Source organism: Pleurotus ostreatus, assembly GCF_014466165.1.
Source record: "Pleurotus ostreatus strain PC9 chromosome Unknown scaffold_5, whole genome shotgun sequence".
Classification (NCBI taxonomy): Eukaryota; Fungi; Basidiomycota; class Agaricomycetes; order Agaricales; family Pleurotaceae; genus Pleurotus; species Pleurotus ostreatus.
Genome location: NW_023503160.1, coordinates 3,233,904 through 3,252,877, shown reverse-complemented (window position 1 = coordinate 3,252,877; position 18,974 = coordinate 3,233,904). Strand labels below are relative to the sequence as shown.

Genomic DNA, 18,974 nt, shown 5'->3' with positions numbered 1-18,974 from the left:
CGGAATGAAGTGGGCGCGTTTGCTTACGGAGTCGACCACGTTCATGACAGCATCAAACCCATCGGACTCCGGAAGCTCGACGATGAAGTCAACACTCAGGCGATCCCAGCGTTCATCCGGAATGGGAAGCGGATGGAGTTCACCCATGGGCGGATGCCTTTGGGCCTTCGTCCGGAGACAGAGGTCGCAATGGCGGGTGTAGGATCCGACGTACCGGGACATGTTGGGCCACCAGTAGCTGCGTGAAACGAGCTCGAGGGTCTTCCACCTGCCGGCGTGTCCTGCGACCTTGGTGTCGTGGTGCTGAGCTACAATGGTCCGACGCAAGTCCGGTGAGTCCGGAACGTAGATCTTACCCCGGAACATCAGGAGTCCGTCCGATTGAGACCATTCCGCGCTTCGGACTGTCTTGCGACTGCCCTGGGCCTTCTTCAACTCCTCTGCCGCCTTTGCCACTGCATCTTCAAACTTCGCATTCCGCACTCCGGTCCGGATAGCCGTGAGGATATCCTTCTCCTCCCCTTCAAGAGTGACACCCGTGGCACGGACGGCAAAGTAAGACGGCTTAAGTAAAACCACGTCCTTGTTGTCATCCTTACCATCCGAGTGATCCGAGCGGCGCGAGAGAGCATCCGGCTTACCCATTGTCCGACCTGGACAATGCTGGAGAGTGAAGTCGAAGCGGGAGAGGTATAGCGACCAGCGGGCCTGACGACGATTGAGTTTCTGGGCCTTGATGAAGTACTCCAGGTTCTTGTGGTCCGTCCAGATCTCGAACGGAGTCTCCGCGCCTTCAAGGTAGTGCCGCCATTCTTCGAGCGCCCGGATGATTGAAAGCATCTCCTTGTCGTGTATTTCGTAGTTCCGCTCCGCAGCCTGTAGACTTTTAGAGTAGAATGCGACAGGATGCCATTTACCATCATCCGGATCCAGCTGCGACAAGACCGCACCCGTAGCGTAATCCGACGAGTCCGCTTCAACCCGGTATGGCCGATCCTCCTTCGGAAAGACAAGAACAGGTTCCAAAGTGATCAGCTCCTTGATCCGAAGAAATGCGGATTGAGCGGAGTTGTTCCACTGCCATTCCTTTGCGCAAGTGAGGTCGAAGAGAGGCCGGGCAATATGCGAGTAGTCCTTGATGAAGCGGCGGTAGAAGTTGACGAACCCGAGGAAGGATTGGAGTTCAGTCCGAGTCCGAGGGGTTGGCCAGTCCGCGACTCCAGAAACCTTCACGGGATCCATCTCGATCTTACCCTCAGAGATGACAACTCCGAGATACTCCACCTTGGTCTGCTCGAAATCGCACTTGTCCGCTCGGAGGAAGAGCTTGTTCCGCTGGAGGATCTCTAGGACACGCCTGAGGACCCGGTGATGCTCTTCGCGCGTCTTGGTGTAGATCAGAATGTCATCCAGATAGATAATGACCACACCTTCCGTAATGAGCTCCCGGAAGAGGTCGTTCATCATGGTCTGGAAGGTAGATGGGCTATTCGTCAGTCCGAAGAACATTACCAACGGCTCGAAGAGTCCACGCGTAGTCCGGAACGCGGCCTTCCACTCGTCGCCCTCCTTGATCCGGACGTTGTTGAAACCCCACCGGACGTCGAGCTTGGAGAAGTAGCGAGCGTTCCGGAGTTTGTCCACCAAGTCCGAGATGAGCGGAAGGGGGTACCGGTTCTTGACCGTCATGCTGTTGAGCTTCCGGTAGTCCTGGACCAAGCGGAGCGATCCGTCCTTCTTCTTAACAAAGAACACCGGGGCAGCCATGGGCGACTTGCTGGGGCGGATCCGACCAGTCCGGAGATTTTCTTCCAGGAATTCGTCCAGCTGTTTCTGTTCCGCGGGGGACAGCGGGTAGCACTTGGTAGAGGTCGGTTCCGCTCCGTCCACTAGCTCAATGGCGTGATCCCACGGGCGCGGCATGGGCAGTTCATCAAAGGACTCCTTGGCGAAGACGTCCTCGAATTCTTGGAGGAAGTCCGGGACTGCGCTGTTCCGAGGATCGTGGGGCTTGTTGCGCTGGAAAGCCAATGCGAGGCGCTGCGAGACCGTCTCCAAAGCTCGGACGTGTTCTTCCCGAAGACTCCGAAGGTACTCCGGAGTCGGAGGAGGAATGGTTGCGAAGATACGGTCCCCCTTCTCAAGTTCGGAGTCGTCCGGAGTTGTGGCCTCATCGTCCTCGTCGTCATCCTCGCAGTCCTGAAGCTGCGGGAGATCATCCGAGTGCAGTTCCTCGACCATTGGCATCGGACCCGTACGACACTCCCGGAGTCGTACGGACTCCTTGCGTCGGGTCAGCTTGTCATGACGGAACTCCTTCCGACAGGTATCGCATCCGGACGGACAGCGGCTCATAGTCACCTCCTTTGTCTGCCAGTCAATCTCGGGGTTGTGCTTCCGAAGCCAGGTGTATCCGAGGATGATGTCCTGCCGTCCGATGTTAGTGACCGCAAAAAGCATCCGTTCCGTGTGATCCTTGAACCGGAGTACAAGGTCCACGACTTCGGAGATGGATCCGTTTTCGTTTGGTGATCCGTCGACATTGAAGACTGGGATCGGAGCGGACAGCTTGCGCCGGGTGAAACCATGAGCATCCGCAAAGCGCGGATGCATAAAGACTCCGGTGGCTCCGCAGTCCACCAGGGCCTGCAGGGTGCATCTGTGTTGTGTATCCGTGCTCAGCACTTCAACGGGTATATCTAGCGAAAGCTTGCCGGGCAGCGCGGAGATCTTATAGCTACTGGGTAGCCGCCGTTCCCACTGCGGGCGAAACCTTCGGAGTGTGCGGATTGTGACCGGAGTCGTTTGCTTAGCGTCGGACGAATCATCGGAGTGATAGGAATCGTCTATTTCGTCTATGCTAAGACAAGCAAATCGGTTATTCACCAACGAGGTCGCACTGATCACTCGTTGGTCCGGACAAAATCCGCCGTGTCCGATTCCTCAACCGGGGCCGTTCCCTCATCGTCTATTCCTTCCGAGGTCCCCGCACTTTCTACAACATCGGCCGCGGTCAGGAGATCTTCGATGGCGGACATCCGCTCCTCGGTGGTCATGAACCGGACGTCGTACCGGAGTGGGCACTCACGGGACATGTGACCGGGTTTGCCGCATCGGTAGCAGAGCTGCGAAGCGGCGGGCCGGGAGCGGGTGTGGTCAACATCCATGGGGACGCCAGGTGAGAGAGCCTTTGGAGGAGGCGGAAGTTGGAAGCGGGGTTGCAGAGGCGGGAGCTGAGTCCGAGGCGCGGGGAGTACACCCGCAGGAGTCCGAGCGACTCCGGAGCTGGCTGCTGGTCGGACGAGGGATCCGGAGTGTCCGGAGTTTCCAGAGTGCACGCCAAAGTGGAAGGACTGGTTGGCAGCACGGTTGTCAGCAACCCGCTGCGCTGCCTTGTACCATCCTTCGAAGTCATCCTCGTCCGGACAGTCTGCGGACTCGGCAACACGGCTCTGGATGATGGAGTCCAGTCCGCGGCGGAACTTCATCGTGATGTTGGAGCCCTCGGAGTATCCGGACTGGTCTACAAGGTCCCGGAACTCGTCGAGGTACTCCTGGAAAGTCCGACGCCCTTGGTGGTATCGGGTGGACTCCAGCTTGAGCATCGCGGCTTCGCGTTCCCGATCCGGAAGGAAGCGAGTCCGGAATTCGGTCGCGAAGGCGGCCCAGGATTCGAAGTACGGATCCTTCGGACTCCGGAGTACCATGTCCGCGTACTCCTTGGCGCGATCCTTCTGGAAGAAGGAGAGACACCAGAGGATTTTGGCCTGCTCAGTCGGAAAGTGGTCTGGACAGAGCTGGAAGTAGATGGAGCACGCGTTGTAGAACGCGCGACCATCCTTGCGGTTTCCGTCGAAGATCGGGGGAGAGGCGGGCTTCAAACGGGAACGCGGGGCGATTTCGGATCGACTCGGGGCGTGCTGGGAGGCTTCGGTGCCCCTCAGCTCGGAGTCCCGGGTCGTTTTCGGAGTGGTCGGACGGGGTGTTAAGAGGAGTCCTTCAATTCGGGCAAGTGTATCCTGGATGGAAGTGATTTGGGTTTGGTGTTCGTACGTCTGAGCCCACAAGGTCTGCAACGTCTCGGAGCCCGGTCCTGAAGCGACTGGCTCGGATGGCGGGATCTGGCTGGAGGCGCCCGGCATTTCGGAGTCGTCAGGGGGGCGAGGGATGGAGTTCCTTGGGTCCTCAGAGGTGGGTGGGAGTAGCAGGAGAGCGTCCGGAATGTCCGCAAAACCGGAGAGACGTCGGGAACGAGTCCGGAGTGGCGCAGGACGTTTTCCGTAGGGCTCTGGTGCCAGGATGAGAGATCCTGTTCTGCTGTAAGGGCAACCTCAAGATGGCCGCAGAGTGCAAGCCTAGCAGAGGGAGAATCCAAAGAGATGAATAAGACTAACTACAATACATGAGAGAGCTGCTCACCTAGCAGAGGGAGAATCCAAAGAGAACAGGATGGGGATTCTCCATGCTAGGAAGCGAAGTATATACTGTAGTAGCGTGGGAGGAATGAAGGGTAACTGTACAGTACACCAGCCACAGGTACGAACGAATATCACAAGGTACGAGGGGGCATGTGATAATGAAGTGGAAGGGGAATGTACAGGAGCCGTGCCAGCGACCTGGGGGGGTGGGGACAAGGAATAACGAAGTGGGAAAGGAAGATGGAGGTAGCCCGGACGAGCCCCGAAGTGTATCTACGAGTCCGAGCGAGTCCGAGCGAGTCCGAGGCGTCCGAAGCGCGGGAAGACTTCGGAGTCACCGGACGAGGCTCGGATGCGAAGGGAGTGAACAGAAGGGAAGCGGAAAGGAAAGGGAATGAAAGAAAGAGGAAAGGGACGAGGAGGAAGGGGACGGGACAGGGGGAAAAGGGGAAAATAGGAGTGTCCCCTTACAGTAGGCGCCGAATCAACTGTCAAGTGCTTGCTCGCATTGGTGAAATCCATCGGTTGGAGGGATTCTCAGGCGATACTTCGATTGGTGTCAAGAAAGGCTCGTTACCTGTACTCAGAAGTACAGACCCTGGAATCACAAACAAGGACCACGGAGACAAGGATGTTGATGAGGTGTCTGATGATGGAGATGAGGTAAACGGAGAAGTTGATCGCCTTATGGATTTCATCGCCGACTTAGCTACATGAATAGTTAATTTCTACTCTGAATCTCAATTGTACATTTCATGGTTCTCATTTATAAACTCCAAAGATAACTGTACTAGTATAAGCTATGAGTAAGCCTGACTTGCGAGTTGTTAGCGCCACGACGCAACTTGAACAGTTGCCTTATATGACAACTTCGTTTCATTGTTCACTCACCACTTTCTTATCATCGTTAATCACTGTTGTGAAGCTCGTCATGCAAGGTTCTGCCGTGTACTACGTAGCAATTGGCGAAGGTGGTTCTGGCATCACACGCACACGGTACGCTCAACCTCAGCTTTGGCTTCTAACTCCATCAATCACATTAATCAGCCCACACACTGCGAACGGCTTCGTTTTTCCCATCGTCCTCAAGTTTTACTCTGAAACTGACGCCCAACATGCCTTGATGTTGAACGAACTCATTGCGCTCCACGGCTTCCATGACAAGCCAGCATCAATTGCTTTGAAACTGAAGAACTCGGTCATTGCTCGCACGATACTTCCCAACATCGAGTGGTTTTATCCTGTCTGCGCTGGCTACGAAAAAGGAGTATTTGTGAACTAGTACGTTGCAATGCTTGTATCGTTGCAGTTCTCACCACACGAAAAACTTGCAGTAACGACTTGAAGCACTCGATTCAACGGTTCAAAGGCCCAAGGTTCAGCAAAATTACCAACTTGCGCGACGCTATCATTTTCATGCTCCTCGAAGGGAGAACAAACGACTGGAACCTAGAGGAGGCGAAGAACTTGGGGGATCTCGGATTACGAGCTAGTATGTGGTTTTATCAATGTGCACGTTTGCGAATGAACACCTAGTCTGTCAGCGAGCACAGGTCCCTCTACCTCGTACCTCCCATCACCTACCCCTACCTTCAGTAACACTACGGCGGAGCTTGCACATTACGCACGGCCTACGCCAATGTTGTCTCCCAAGAAATCGGCTACGTTCGCATCAAATACTGTTCCAGCTGTGCGCTCACCCAACCCAAAGGCCAATCGTGCCACTATTATCAAGGCAAACTTCAGTAAAGCTGACGAATCTTCCTCGGAGTCCTCTTCCAATGACGAGCAAGATCGCATTGAGAAGCTCTCTGGTAAGCTCATCGTTAGAGAATCTGCACTATCACTAACGACTATGCAGAGAAATACGCCGACTTTGTTTATACCTACATCCGCCGCCCTAGCAAACCTCTCGAGGCTCACCGCACCAAGACCTTGGATGCTGCTGACCTTCCCCATATCTCCCACGTCGTAAATGACTACCTCACTGCTCACGGCTACACCGCTTCTTCTGTGGTGAAGATCCTTCGGACGAAAGACAAGAGTCACTCTGGTGAGGATTTTGCGGAAAAGATGATGAAATATGGTCCGGCATTTGCATACAAGGAGATGAAATTCTTGTGGAATCTCTTCGTGTTCCAGGGCGTTGATTAGTTGCATAGGAGATAGGAGGATCACGTGTAATATTTTCAGAATATCTACCGAATGTTGAAATCTTTTTTTTTAATACCCTACCAATGGCTAGCGACCTTCTCCAGCGCCTCGCTGCGCGTAACCGTAAACTCAAGACAAATAAAATCCGAACGGCCTTGCATGCACGCGCACCCCGCAACGTTATCAAGCTTACCAGTGCGGAGAAGAAGGCCCGGAGGGAAAAGGCCCAGCTGGAACGTGGGGCATACAAGGTTGCCATGGATGAAATCCTTGAATTGATTCATCAAAAGGCTGAGTTTCTCCACGCGAAGTTCGGAGGACACTCAGTTCAATGGTATAAACTCGACATCATGCAGCGAGCTCGCTTAAATGGAGCTAAACGCGCACCTTCACGTTGGAACGCGTACGTCAAAATGGAGGTACAAAAACTATCCGGAGGTACGTGATTTAATTTCAGAGTGCGTGGAAATAGACACTGATGGTGAGAAGTAGATGGGGGGTTGACAAAGGATGCAGTCCCCGGAGTTATGAAGTCATTGTCTCAACAATGGGGAGCAATGTCCAAGGAGGAACAGGCTGAAGCAACGAACAACGCAATGAAAGACTTAGTAGAATATCGTGAAATCAAGGAGCTCGCTGCTCACAACGCGCCGATTAACGCGTTCCATGACACACGTGCAAACCTTGAGAAGATTGAACGTGACGTGAGTCTTCTTCATCCACCAAATCTCCATTGGAGCTGATTTTCTCATCAGCTTGCTGCCCTACACGCGCGCACAAACAACGAGTGCCTTCTGATCGTGGTCCGCTCCAGCAGCGACCATTACAACAAACCCTTTCTTTTCTTCTTGAGTCCAAAGGTTGCCGACTTCATCAATCTAGCGTACAACCAGACAGGAGCCGACATGGCTCTTAAACTCGAAGCCTACTGTATATCTGGAGTCAGTGGTATGTCCTTGACCTCCTTCCTTGTGTATATGATTAATCACCCGTTGGATTTTAGGCTATGTGAAGAACCAAGTCGAGGCGACGGCATTGATGAAGAAGGACACCGCTGCTCTAATCATTGATAACCTCCGTAAGCATCATCTCCTTATGCTATCTCACCTGCAGGCTGAACGAGTATGATGCAGGCAAGATAACCCATACGAACATCCCTCGCATGATCTACGCAACGTTCGAAGATTCCATTACATCGAAATATGGTGTCGTCGTCGAAGGCTGGCCACTGCCGAAGTTTTGTTCCCCTGCTGACCTCAGCTCACGAATGGAAGTACAGGTTTTGTTTCGAGCTTGGGAATCGGGCCAAGCGCGCTTCCGCCAGCTTTTGGATGATGAGTTGCAGAAGTGGGAAGAACGACGGTTTAACGAACGTATGTCAATGACGAACGCAATGGATCAGCATATGGAAGGTGCGTAATACGGACCTCTTGAGCCTCTTCAGATACTTACCCTCCCGCAGAACGTGCAACTGCAACACCCGGTGACATGCCCATCTTTGAGAGTAACGACGAGAACCCCCCCTACTTCCTGCTACTCAACCAGCCGTCCAGGCTTCTCCATCCGTTGCATTTCCGGCACTCCAGCTTAGCTCGCACCCGCTGCAATTTGTCAATCACTCCGTTACAACATCAGACAACACCCCAATCATGTACCTCGCAAAGCAACGGAAACAACGTTCGGACAAAGGGAAGAAACGCGGCACAAGAAAGGCCCAGCAAGAGAACTCTATGCCTACACCTGCCCAGCCCCCCGCTGCCCTGGCTAGCACTACCTAGCCGTCGTTGCTTACGATGACGTGTCTTTGCATGTACCTGCCCAATCGTAGTAAAGACTCCCAATATTCACAGAACAATGTTCTATTATATATATTCTCAATAAGATACATGCTATAGGTATGGATACAGTGTACATGCGGTGGCAGGTGAACGAGCTCAGTGTCAGTGGCAGCGGCGAACCTTTGGCGCTCGGGAAGATCAACGGAGTCGGAGTAAGTCACCTGACTTACTCCGCACCCGCCCCGCGCCCTCCCGAGCGTGTAACCGCCGTATATGAGTTCTTGATTCGTATTCTAGATGACCATAGCTTTTGATTAGTGTATAGTATGTCATATAAAAGGGAGGGAGGAGGGCACACACCGAGCTCACCGTCTACAGCGGCGTGCGAACCTTTAGCGCCAGGGAGCGTCGGTGTGCGCCCAGGGACTAGCCGCATGTAGTCGTCGGAATCGGATGGTGGTTATAGCCGGAGCGGGATTGACACGTCGTCGCAACTGATGGCGTTGAAGGGACCTGCCAAATGCGGGTGCCCATCGTTATTCCAGACGAAGGATTATTCACCTAATTATTGCCAGTGAGTGCGAAACAGATAAATCAGCCTAACTAGACTGACGCACCAGGGGCAGTATCAAGGGTCTATTAGACTAGTTACATGTGACTACGAGGTGATCCGTTCTTACCTTTAGTCCGTTCTTACCTTTAGTTGGGACGCTTGGGCGCTACGGAAAGAGGGTGGCTATTGTGATAGCCGGATGCCGGTGATCGGGAAATTTGGATCTCATCAAACTTTAAGTTGGAATTAAATTAGCGCTGGGGGATTGAATTGACATTGGCACCAATTCATTGTCTTCCATGTTTATTGCACTTCTCTTCTCCCTTTTTACTTCATCTTGTCATTTTATTTGTCTATATCTTTAAATCTATTAAATCTATATTATTAGAATAGAATGGCCCAAATTGTTATGGTATCAAGATTAATGTTACATAATCAGAAATGAGCACTCACTTCAGGGTCACCCAGGGGAACAGGGGATGGATAGGTAATAGAGAATAGGGACTACCAGACTGAACTCTGGACTATCAATGCTGCCAGATTATGTCAAGGGTGGCCATAAAGGTATCATGTCTTTCCTCATTCTGCATAATATACTTCAACAAATAGGCTTCAAGTACTCAAATCAAGCAAATCATCAAAACACTGAAGTAAAATATCAACAAATGTAGCATGTAAACTGTAGGATTATACATTTAGTATTGAGTTGACACATCTTAGCTGCTACTATTATAAGAGTAACAGAATGATCTCATGTCTGTAAGGACAAGAAAAGATATCACAGTAGCAAAGTGAGCTACAGGGCTATAAGTAAAAGGGTGTGGTACACTTTTACATGTCTGCTAATTAATTAAGTATGGATCTTTCAGATACTGTAGATGGATGTCATGGAGATCAGGACAGTGACTTAATTGGAATTAGTAGGGGGGCAAAGGGATAATTATGGAATAGGGAACAAAGGGGCCATCAGACTCTAAATGCCCTCAATGTTATGGTCCAGTTTATTCCAAAGATCATCTCTTCTCACTATCATATCTAAATGTGGATATCATGTCCTCTTACTAATCATTATTCTGATATCCTTAGTAATAACCTCACCAGTAACACATGTCTGCAGTACATAGGGTACCACATGTATTACAGTATTTAAAGACTAGTAAAATTCCAGGGAATGCCAGCTCATTCTCCTGGGATTCTGCTAATTCTAGTGTGATATCTAAAGTCAACTAAGCTATCTTCTGTATCTTTTTTCTTTAGTATTCTTGTAGGAGCCATGTTAGCCTTTGGATTAGTGTTGCCCTAACACAAGTCATGGTTAGGGTGCAATAAAGACACTATTGCTTCATTAGAACACTCAAGTAGCAGACTTCAGATAGCCAAGTCCAGATGTGACATCCATTAAATCATTGTAGTGATACACAAGGGAGTATGGCATAGACATTTACAGATTAACTCACTTCCTCCAGTGTCACGGCTCATGATAAATAAGTTGTATACATAGCAGAACATCTTTAAGATAGTCAGAAAACAAGGGAATAGGGGAAAGTGTTACTGAGCAAACAGAATGGGTAAACATCAACCACATGAACTTATATATATTGCTTGTATATCTTGTCACTGTTAAGGACTGTCCTTGTGAGTACAAGGGCCTCATGTTCGCTGCAGGTGCACGGCCTGCGAGGAAGAGGAAATAAGGACCAAGTACATACAGGCTTGGCTTCAGCTACTACTGCGCCTCCCACACTCTTGCATGCCCTGTATTTCAATAGGTGAGGATAGAAGAGAGAGAGACTACAACAAAGTAGTTGAGGGATGCAAAGAGGGTAAGAACAAACTAATATTCAGACTGAGGTACGAGTAGCTATGAGTAGAAACTAGCTACTCGTACAAACTAAATACTGAAGGGCACATGGTATCTGTGTGCCCATGAAACCTACATGAGTCTGGTAACAGTATAAGTATATGTATTAGTATGTAACTAGTACAAAAGTCTGAGTATCCGCGCATACACGCAGACCAAAAGTCCCAATCTTGTATCATGTGATCATGCCCCTAGTAGCCCCTAAGGAGCTTCCTGATCGTGCCCATAACAGTCACTAGAGCCCCCCAGAGTTTTTATGAACATCAGAGAACATGTGGGAATCAAGTAATGTGCAAGCCTTGAGCTAAGGCTCTTTCTCTCTCTATACCTATGTACTCCATGGCCTGCAGTTCCTGCATGTCAACTGACCTATGTTGGGCCATTCTCAGCATGGGAATGCCTCTAGACATCAACTCAATTGTCCGCTACACTGGTTGCAAGCTACAGATTGTTCAATGTGTACTCCAGAGTTTCTCGTGCTGCTGGGTTGATGCTTTGCTGCAGTTTTGTTCAAACCCATTCAGAGTATGTGTCGCCATTGTAGTTCAGTGGTAGTAAGAATATAGAAAAAATCACCCAAAAATCAGATCATAAAAGTCTGCCTGGAAACTGTTGGGGGACTCCAGCAACGGTATATATATGTAGATGTAAGGCTGCTAAGCCCGTGTTCCAAAGTTATCATTCACCGAAGATGTGCGCACCCAAGTGTGCATTTTTCTACAAAAGGGTGCCAGTGCCAACTGTTCTGTAAACAGCAATAATACTCAAAATAGGTCTCTCACAATCTGGTTTTTCTGTACTATATCTATCATTGAATGAGTCCATGTAAGACAAAGTCACAGGTCGGAAGTTTGTTATTTGTTGATGCTCACCACTATTCATTCTGCTACTGTCTACTCCACAGTTTCCATCTGTTATCTTCTTTTACAATGTGGATCTCATCTCCATCTCCTATCCTAACTTCAATGATTCAATGACTATCTATTTTACCAAGTACTATTATAGATCAATAGGACCCGTACAGGCCATGCATTGCAGTGGCTACAGCCCCAAGTAGTAGATCATTAGGGGCCAAAGTATCTTCGGTTAAGGCCATGCACAATTGGCAACATACTTACCACCATCATAGTATGCGACGAAACAAGTAACATGTGAAGGTTATAGCGACATCACCAATCTTTACAGAAACGACCACGTTTCAGTGCCGCATAGATACATACAACAGCCTGTCACATCCTGTGGGTATAAGTATACAAAAAGAACACGAATACAACGAGTGCCAGCCTTCCATAGCTGAGAAATATACCAGATACAAATGAAGAATAATAATGAAATAAAAACACAAAAGAGCGAATCACGATTTACTGGGTGGCCTAGGGGATGTAGAGTTGCGTCCTGCCATCGATGAAGAGCCGCCGCGTTCCATGTACTCTGGAGGGAGGTCCACAATTTCGGTCCTGCCAAGGGACAGTGGGCTGGATTGATTGGCAATGATCAATCCACCATCTTGATGGCGTACAAATGTGCGATTGCGCTGTACCTCGATGATGGGGCCGGAGTCAACGTCCGTGTCGCTCTGCGGTGCTGAATTGTGGATCTGAGGGAGGGGCGCCAACCGCCCTTGTGTACGCCATTTGGAATCAGGATCCTCTGCTGGCGGCAAGGGAGGGAACTGAGTCCACGGTAAAGGCGACGGAGTGAGCTCTGATTTCTTCGGGGGATTCATTGACTCAAGATCTCGCAATCGGGAACGCCAAAATAGAAACGCGCCCAATATCCCAAGAAGTAAACCTCCGAAAAGGGCGCCAACGCCAGCGCCAACAGCCGTTGACCGGGCCTTTTGAGGAGGGCTAAAATCGGAGACAGGATAAAGGAGATGTCAAATTTTGTCGAAGCATAAGCAAGAATAAAATACTGAGTTAACTGACATTCTATCAGGGGCAAGGCAGCCGTTCGTCCCGGGACCGCCACCATGCTGAGGGCCAATGGCCCACATAAACCTGCTATTGTCGCTGTCCTTGCCGCCGTCAACTAGGGAGATCCAGAAGGGTAAAGCCCATGGCTACAAGTGGCATGTTAGGTTTCAAAATATAGAGATGAATAGGCAACATCGTTACCAAATCAACTGTCCAAGTAAAGGGATCCAACGTATCTGTCACAAGCTGGAATGGAGGGCGCAAAGATGCCGCTACCTGTCGGTGCTCGTCAGGATACGTCGACGTCGACTTGGAGAGAACTAACAAAGAACGTATATGGTCCTGTTCCGTTCGCTGACAATGGCCGCACAGTTACGTCAGAGCACTGAAATCATACATTGTATTAAGAGGATGAAAGTAGTAGGGGCTACAACACTCACCTGGTCAATGAAGCCGTGATTTGACAAGGGGTCACCCTTCTGGTCTAGGGCTTCTACGCCTAATTCCGGCGGCAAGGTGACATTTTGGCAAGTGGGATTGGGGTTGGTGAAGTTGCGGATGACGGTGTACTTGTCCTGACAGCCACCCGATAAACCATTCTTGTCGAACTAAAATGATGCTTAGGGATCTGAACGGCGAGCAGTATTGAAAGCCCCATACCAAGCAGCCTTGATACTAAGAGGAGTCAGCTATGCCGTGCTAGTAATAGACCTATCGGATACATACTATGGTCCCAGGGGCGAACGGAACCACCCAATCCTAGAAGCCATCAATCAACGTGACCAACGTCTGTTGCAATATCGACATACGAAGCTAGGACCGTTTCCAAGCGGAATCCTGAATGGTACAGTATAACCTCTGCATGACTTCATCAACAACGCCAATGAGAGGGTGACGCTAACGACTCACGAGGCGAACACGTGAAGCATGTACGGCGAGACTGGGTTGGGCCTGGAGACGAGAGACAACGTCGGTGCTGAATCAGGCTTACAGAGTAGATAGCGAACCTTGATGCGAACTGCGGTCCTCTATCCATCTTAATGTGAATGGTCTCGCATTGTTCTTGAAGAGTTCGTCACGTCAGCATACGGCACAAATGGACGAATGCTTTCACGAACGAGTGACAGTGACGGGAGGGGACTCGTCTGGTTTATTGTAGTCCCAGGTAAATCCCTGTTGCACTAATCTGATTATTAACTGTGAAGCCACAGTTCTGAGGGCGTACCAGTTCCAGGGGCTTGATGACGGCGGCTAAAGGAGTGAAAAGAAGCTGAGACCACACCAGAAAAAGGACGCTCGAGCGAGTCCTGCGCTCCGTGAAAAGCATGAGAAGAAGGGTAAAGAGCGGAAAGGGATTATCCTGAAGTAGACCATACACTTGTTAATATCTACTCAGGCCATATAACATGGGAACGGGCGTACCAACTATCACCGCACCGTGTGTATTTGGGGGATGAATCACTTCTGATTGGGTGTATTTGATCAAGAGCGATGGCGCGGAATGTCACGGCGCGTAGAGACTTGTCAGAAACTGCACGGCATTGAGTAGTGATTCTGTTGATCTGATCATTGATGCCCTTTGGTTGCGACGCTGGATTTCTCAGAGCTTCCAGATGTACGCAGCTCCATGATATGAGCATCCAGGCAAAACTCGCCTAAAACTACCGCACGGGCCCTTTGGACCACCCACGAGTCACGACGAGGAGTCAATCCCAATACCAGCCTGATCCAACAGCAATGTTATGAGTTCGGAGAAACAAATTGAGGGCCACATGCTTCACGCGGGGGTGATGAAGTTGGTGACCTTTGATCATCGTTGGAAGTTGACGTTGTGGTGTATTGATTGTGATCCACCGTAATATTGCAACCTCTGGTCTCGTTGAAAGCAATGTGTTGTGAGGGCCGCGTGGCGCCAATAGAGTCTTAGTTGGGCGTTGAGTTAGCAAGCTTCATCTATCATCGTCAGTGGAGGTACATAAATGTGCTGCATCAGAGGTAGCCACGGAAGTACCGGCCACGCGGGATGTGGCTTGGTCTCGCAGTGATGTGATGTATCACAACCATGGCGCGCAACACTTGAGCCATCTGGAAATGATCAAGTCGACAGTGCCTGAGATAATTAATCATGTTCGCAGCAACTGCCAACGATTCCGCACAGAAATAGAACAGGCCACTGACCTCAACATAAACGGGAGAAAAGAAGTCGAGGTCTCCGGTCAATTCAGGTCGCATGGATTAAAAAATAGCTTTTCTGCTTTCAAGCTCTGATACCCTCTCACGGAGCTGAGCTCAAGACCTGCTGGGCCGGCGCTGTTGGGGCTGGAGTGGCTGACGCCTGGAGGGGATATTAACTCTATTGATCCTGGAATCTCGGTCGGCGAGTTCACATACGGTTGGTGTACGGTGCCGCATTATGTTGTTAGCTTACAAGCGGTGGACTACCGACAATGGTGAAAGGAGGAGCCCGTCGCAGTCCAATGAGTTCCGTTGGCACGTCCTCTCTACGATCTGAAGTTTGAAAGAGTCGTCATGCGTTACGAACATACCAAAGTATGATCGTACCGTTAGTGTTGAGATAGAGCACGATGAGCTCTACAAGGTAGCTGATGGTAGCGAAGATGAGAGAATGCTGTTTTCAAGGAAGAGCACGGATTGTACGCCTTATGTGGTGGTGGTATATCTTCTTGGAGTAAAACTGAGATCAATTTCGATATGACAAGGGATGGAAGTATTATAAAATGTTCAGTAGCACTGTAAGTAGGCGTCTGAGTATGTGTGCCGTCAAACGACTGTTAGGATGCCAAGCAAGAGGCCCGATGCGGAGAGCAATGCCGTTGCGATCCATGAACCCTTTTTAGATTCCTGATGAAGGGAACCAGCATAGTTCCCTGCTCCAGAAGTAACAGCAGGCGCAGCTCCTGTTGCTGAAACGCTCGAGCTCGAGCTCGAACCGGTGGCGGTAGGACTTGTCGGGGATGAAGACGACGACGTAGTAGTTGGGGTAGTTGGGGTAGGGAATGAAAGTGAGGAACTGCTGTTCGCCAGGTTGCAGAATTGCTGCGCTAGGGTTTCTGCAGTATTGAGTTCCGTTGGGCAGGTGCCTGATATGCAATCAACCAGAATGCTAGTGTAGTTGCTCCTGTAGAGCGTGTCAGGGACAGGGGAATCTAATCAGTCACGACTCCGAGCGAGCGCGTCCTGTGCTGGCACAACGCAGTCTCTGGTACAGGACGAGCACAAACGCGAAGATCGACTGGCAGCTCACCTATTGCAAAAGCAGTTCACGTCCGTCAAACTGGCGCAATTGGATGCTCCCACTGCGACCTGAAGACATTGAGAGACTGCAGGCCCCATCCTCGTTAGTATTTGTTCCACAAGCTCTAGTGACTGGAACGAACCACATGGTGACACCGTATTCAACGGAGGGAAAGCCGACGCGCTCAGTGTTGTGCTTGTTGAAGAACTTGCGCTGATGCTCCCTGAGCTCGTTGCTGAGCCCGTGGCACTCAGGCTCTCAGCCCCACTGGGAAACGTGCTCGGAGGAGCTTGTGATGGCCTGTCGGTTATCGCTTGAGCCTGAACAAGACATAAAAACAGCTGGGAAGTAAAAGAGAGTAAAAGAACGGCAATTGATGAAGAGGGGCGCATTTTGAACTTCGCCGCCGTTGTGGAGGAGGAGGAGCGCGCTTCGACGGAACGGAGAACATGTGAGAATATACTTCCATAAAAGGATATTATCACTCAGGGGGCGGTCTTTTTGTTTCAACCACTGGCAACTGCCATTTATGTAGGCCTTGTAAATCATTGTACTGGGAGCATCATAACGCCACGGTATCACTGTAGGTGCGTCCTCGTCTATTATCGACACATTTAGGTCCTTGACTCTTCGTGTGGCGCAAGAAGGCGACAAGAACGGAACAAGACAGTAATGTCTCGGCTGTACCCCAGTTTGCCGCCGACTGCTGCTTTATAAAGAGCGCGAGACCCAAGTTGTCTATCAGAGCCGTATTCTTGCATTCTATCAGTAAGCGATTTCCAGTGAACCCCACGTACACCTTCACCAACCTGTCTCTTTCCAGCAATGGTAAACAGCGACAGTGCCCCGAAATCTCTGGCAGATTTAGTCTTCGACCCCAAACACTACTCGAAGCTACTTGCTAGCAGTTCCAAGGACGGCCAACCGAGCCCACAGTCAAAGCCAACTGTGCAAGCCCAATATACTCCGCAGCCGAGTCGCCAGACTACACCAGGAAATCCTCCCCCCGTTTCCATTAGCGACTTGATCCTGAATGGTGTCACCTACGATGCAATTTTGGCATCGAGCGTAAAGAAACTGTCTGTCGAGTCCCCGATTGCAGACGCGACGTCGCCCATGAATTCTAATTTCCCTCCCCCCAACACCCCTATTGACGCAAGCCACCCAGTTCACCGAAGTATGGAGCAGGTTGTGGAGGAAGCAATGCGTCCGAACTAGATACCCTTGTATTTTCTTGTGCTATAGTATTCCATATGGATCGTATCGTATTTTGTAACGGGATCCGCGATGGTTGCTGAGCGTCAATTTCTACCCCTTTGGGCCCCTGAGCTCTATGTTCACGCTGTTCAGCGCTTGAGGGCGATTATATCTGAACTCCCACTGAACGCGCACAATGATTCTCAAGCCTCTGAAGTTGCGCCACTCCTGATTGCACGCTAAATTTCTGACAAACCGCCCCGCAGGCTCCTCTCGCAAGCCACGGCCACCAACTCCCGTCTGGTGCATACCGGGATGATCGCAAATCCCATACCTGCAACCTTCATGCGCGGCGGAACGTCGAAGGGGATCTTCCTGCACCGTTCTGCCTTGCCGGAGGACCGCTCGCAATGGAACGGCATTTTCCTAGGCATAATGGGTTCGCCCGATCCCGTGCATGGAAGACAGCTAAACGGCATGGGCGGAGGGATCTCGAGCCTGTCCAAGATATGCGTCGTGGGCCCCCCTTCTCCCGACAAATTGGCGGATGGAGTCCACGTCGAATATACGTTCGTACAGGTCGGCATTCGGGATGCTAGCATCGACTATTCGGGGAATTGCGGAAATTTGTCGAGCATGATCGGTGTGTACGCGCTTGACGAGGGGATCTGCAAGGCCTCGTCCGACACGGTTCGGGATGGGCGGGCTACAATTCGCTCGTTCAATACCAACACACAGAAGATTATTGATACAACTTTCCCCGTCTCTGATCAAGGTGTCGCGGATCTGGACGTTCCAGAAGCGACGGTCGCTGGTGTACCCGGAAAGGCCTCCGAAATTATACTTGACTTTGTGAAGCCAGGTGGTGCACGTACTGGCAGACTCCTTCCGACCGGCAGTCCCTCTGACACGATTGACATACCGGGCCTAGCCAACGGTGTTCGGGTTTCATGTGTCGATGCTACCAACCCAACCATATTCGTCAGGCAATCTGACCTGGAAAAAGCTCTCCCGGTTAACGAGTATTATAACCAATCCCCTGCGGCAGAGCAGACGGTTAGCCCAATCCTCGAGTCCCTACGACAGACGTGCGCGGTGCGGATGGGGCTTGACCCGACTGCTCAAGCGCAGCCAAAGATTGCGCTCCTCGCCCCTCCAGCTGGGGCCGCCGATGTAGACCAAGGCGTTGACATTGCAATTCGTGCTCTTTCGATGGGAGTCCTCCACAAAGCCGTGCCAATGACCGTAGGTCTGTGTTTAGGCGTCGCAGCCAAGATACCCGGGACGATAGCCTGGGACATCGTACACCCCACACGCACGGGGGGAAAGAGTGATGAGTTGACGCGGATAAGGCATCCTGGCGGCTATGTGGACGTTGGGGCCGAGTTTGACGGTGATGGATCTGTACTCAGCGCCAAGGTAGTAAGGACTGGGAGAAGACTGATGCGAGGGGTGGTTTGGTGGTGACACTCGCGCTGCGGAGTCAAGGTAAGATTGTTCATCGTGCACAACACGTGGCTCACAAAAAGCCTTGGTAGCTGTTCGGCGTCGTTAATGATGGTGTTATATCTATATCTATGCCTCCGGCGGTCATCTTAGTCCTGGAAATATCCTGACGACGAGGATCTTCCCCGCCGTTGCTCTCTATCCGGGTGCCTCACCGGTAACCGAAAGTCCTTCCATGATATCGCCTATCGCTCACATACGCTCCGGGCTTTGCGTCCGTGTGTCGCGCAGCCGCTCGAGTACTTGCCCATCCCAAGGCTAAGGCCTACATTCGTCGGAGAAATATCGGCTGGTCTCACAATCCTGTTTCTTACCTGTTTCTCGCCATTTCTTCA

The 18,974-nt window shown here is 50.9% G+C and overlaps 4 protein-coding genes across 4 annotated transcripts; 3 read left to right on the top strand and 1 right to left on the bottom strand.

Moving 5' to 3' along the window:
• Positions 1-5,280: 5,280 nt before the first annotated feature.
• On the top strand, positions 5,281-8,668 carry PC9H_008195 (uncharacterized protein; the record flags this gene model as incomplete). Its single annotated transcript, XM_036777710.1, has 13 exons — positions 5,281-5,414; positions 5,466-5,699; positions 5,753-5,910; positions 6,107-6,232; positions 6,280-6,563; positions 6,677-7,010; positions 7,065-7,276; positions 7,328-7,520; positions 7,576-7,650; positions 7,706-7,984; positions 8,035-8,076; positions 8,468-8,562; positions 8,648-8,668. 13 exons carry the CDS (start codon positions 5,281-5,283, stop codon positions 8,666-8,668), a joined length of 2,187 nt encoding a protein of 728 aa, XP_036631330.1.
• A 3,450-nt stretch (positions 8,669-12,118) lies between these two features.
• On the bottom strand, positions 12,119-14,007 carry PC9H_008194 (uncharacterized protein; the record flags this gene model as incomplete). The annotated part of the gene is made up of 12 exons (XM_036777709.1): positions 12,119-12,614; positions 12,693-12,826; positions 12,882-12,956; positions 13,006-13,065; positions 13,121-13,288; positions 13,341-13,355; positions 13,407-13,439; positions 13,490-13,538; positions 13,590-13,631; positions 13,688-13,742; positions 13,799-13,853; positions 13,906-14,007. 12 exons carry the CDS (start codon positions 14,005-14,007, stop codon positions 12,119-12,121), a joined length of 1,284 nt encoding a protein of 427 aa, XP_036631329.1.
• Positions 14,008-16,761: 2,754 nt separating this feature from the next.
• On the top strand, positions 16,762-17,154 carry PC9H_008193 (uncharacterized protein; the record flags this gene model as incomplete). Its single annotated transcript, XM_036777708.1, has 1 exon — positions 16,762-17,154. The coding sequence occupies one exon, from the start codon at positions 16,762-16,764 to the stop codon at positions 17,152-17,154; it is 393 nt and encodes a 130-aa protein (XP_036631328.1).
• A 294-nt stretch (positions 17,155-17,448) lies between these two features.
• PC9H_008192 (uncharacterized protein) lies at positions 17,449-18,600 on the top strand (the record flags this gene model as incomplete). Its single annotated transcript, XM_036777707.1, has 1 exon — positions 17,449-18,600. One exon carries the CDS (start codon positions 17,449-17,451, stop codon positions 18,598-18,600), a length of 1,152 nt encoding a protein of 383 aa, XP_036631327.1.
• Between the last annotated feature and the right edge of the window lie 374 nt (positions 18,601-18,974).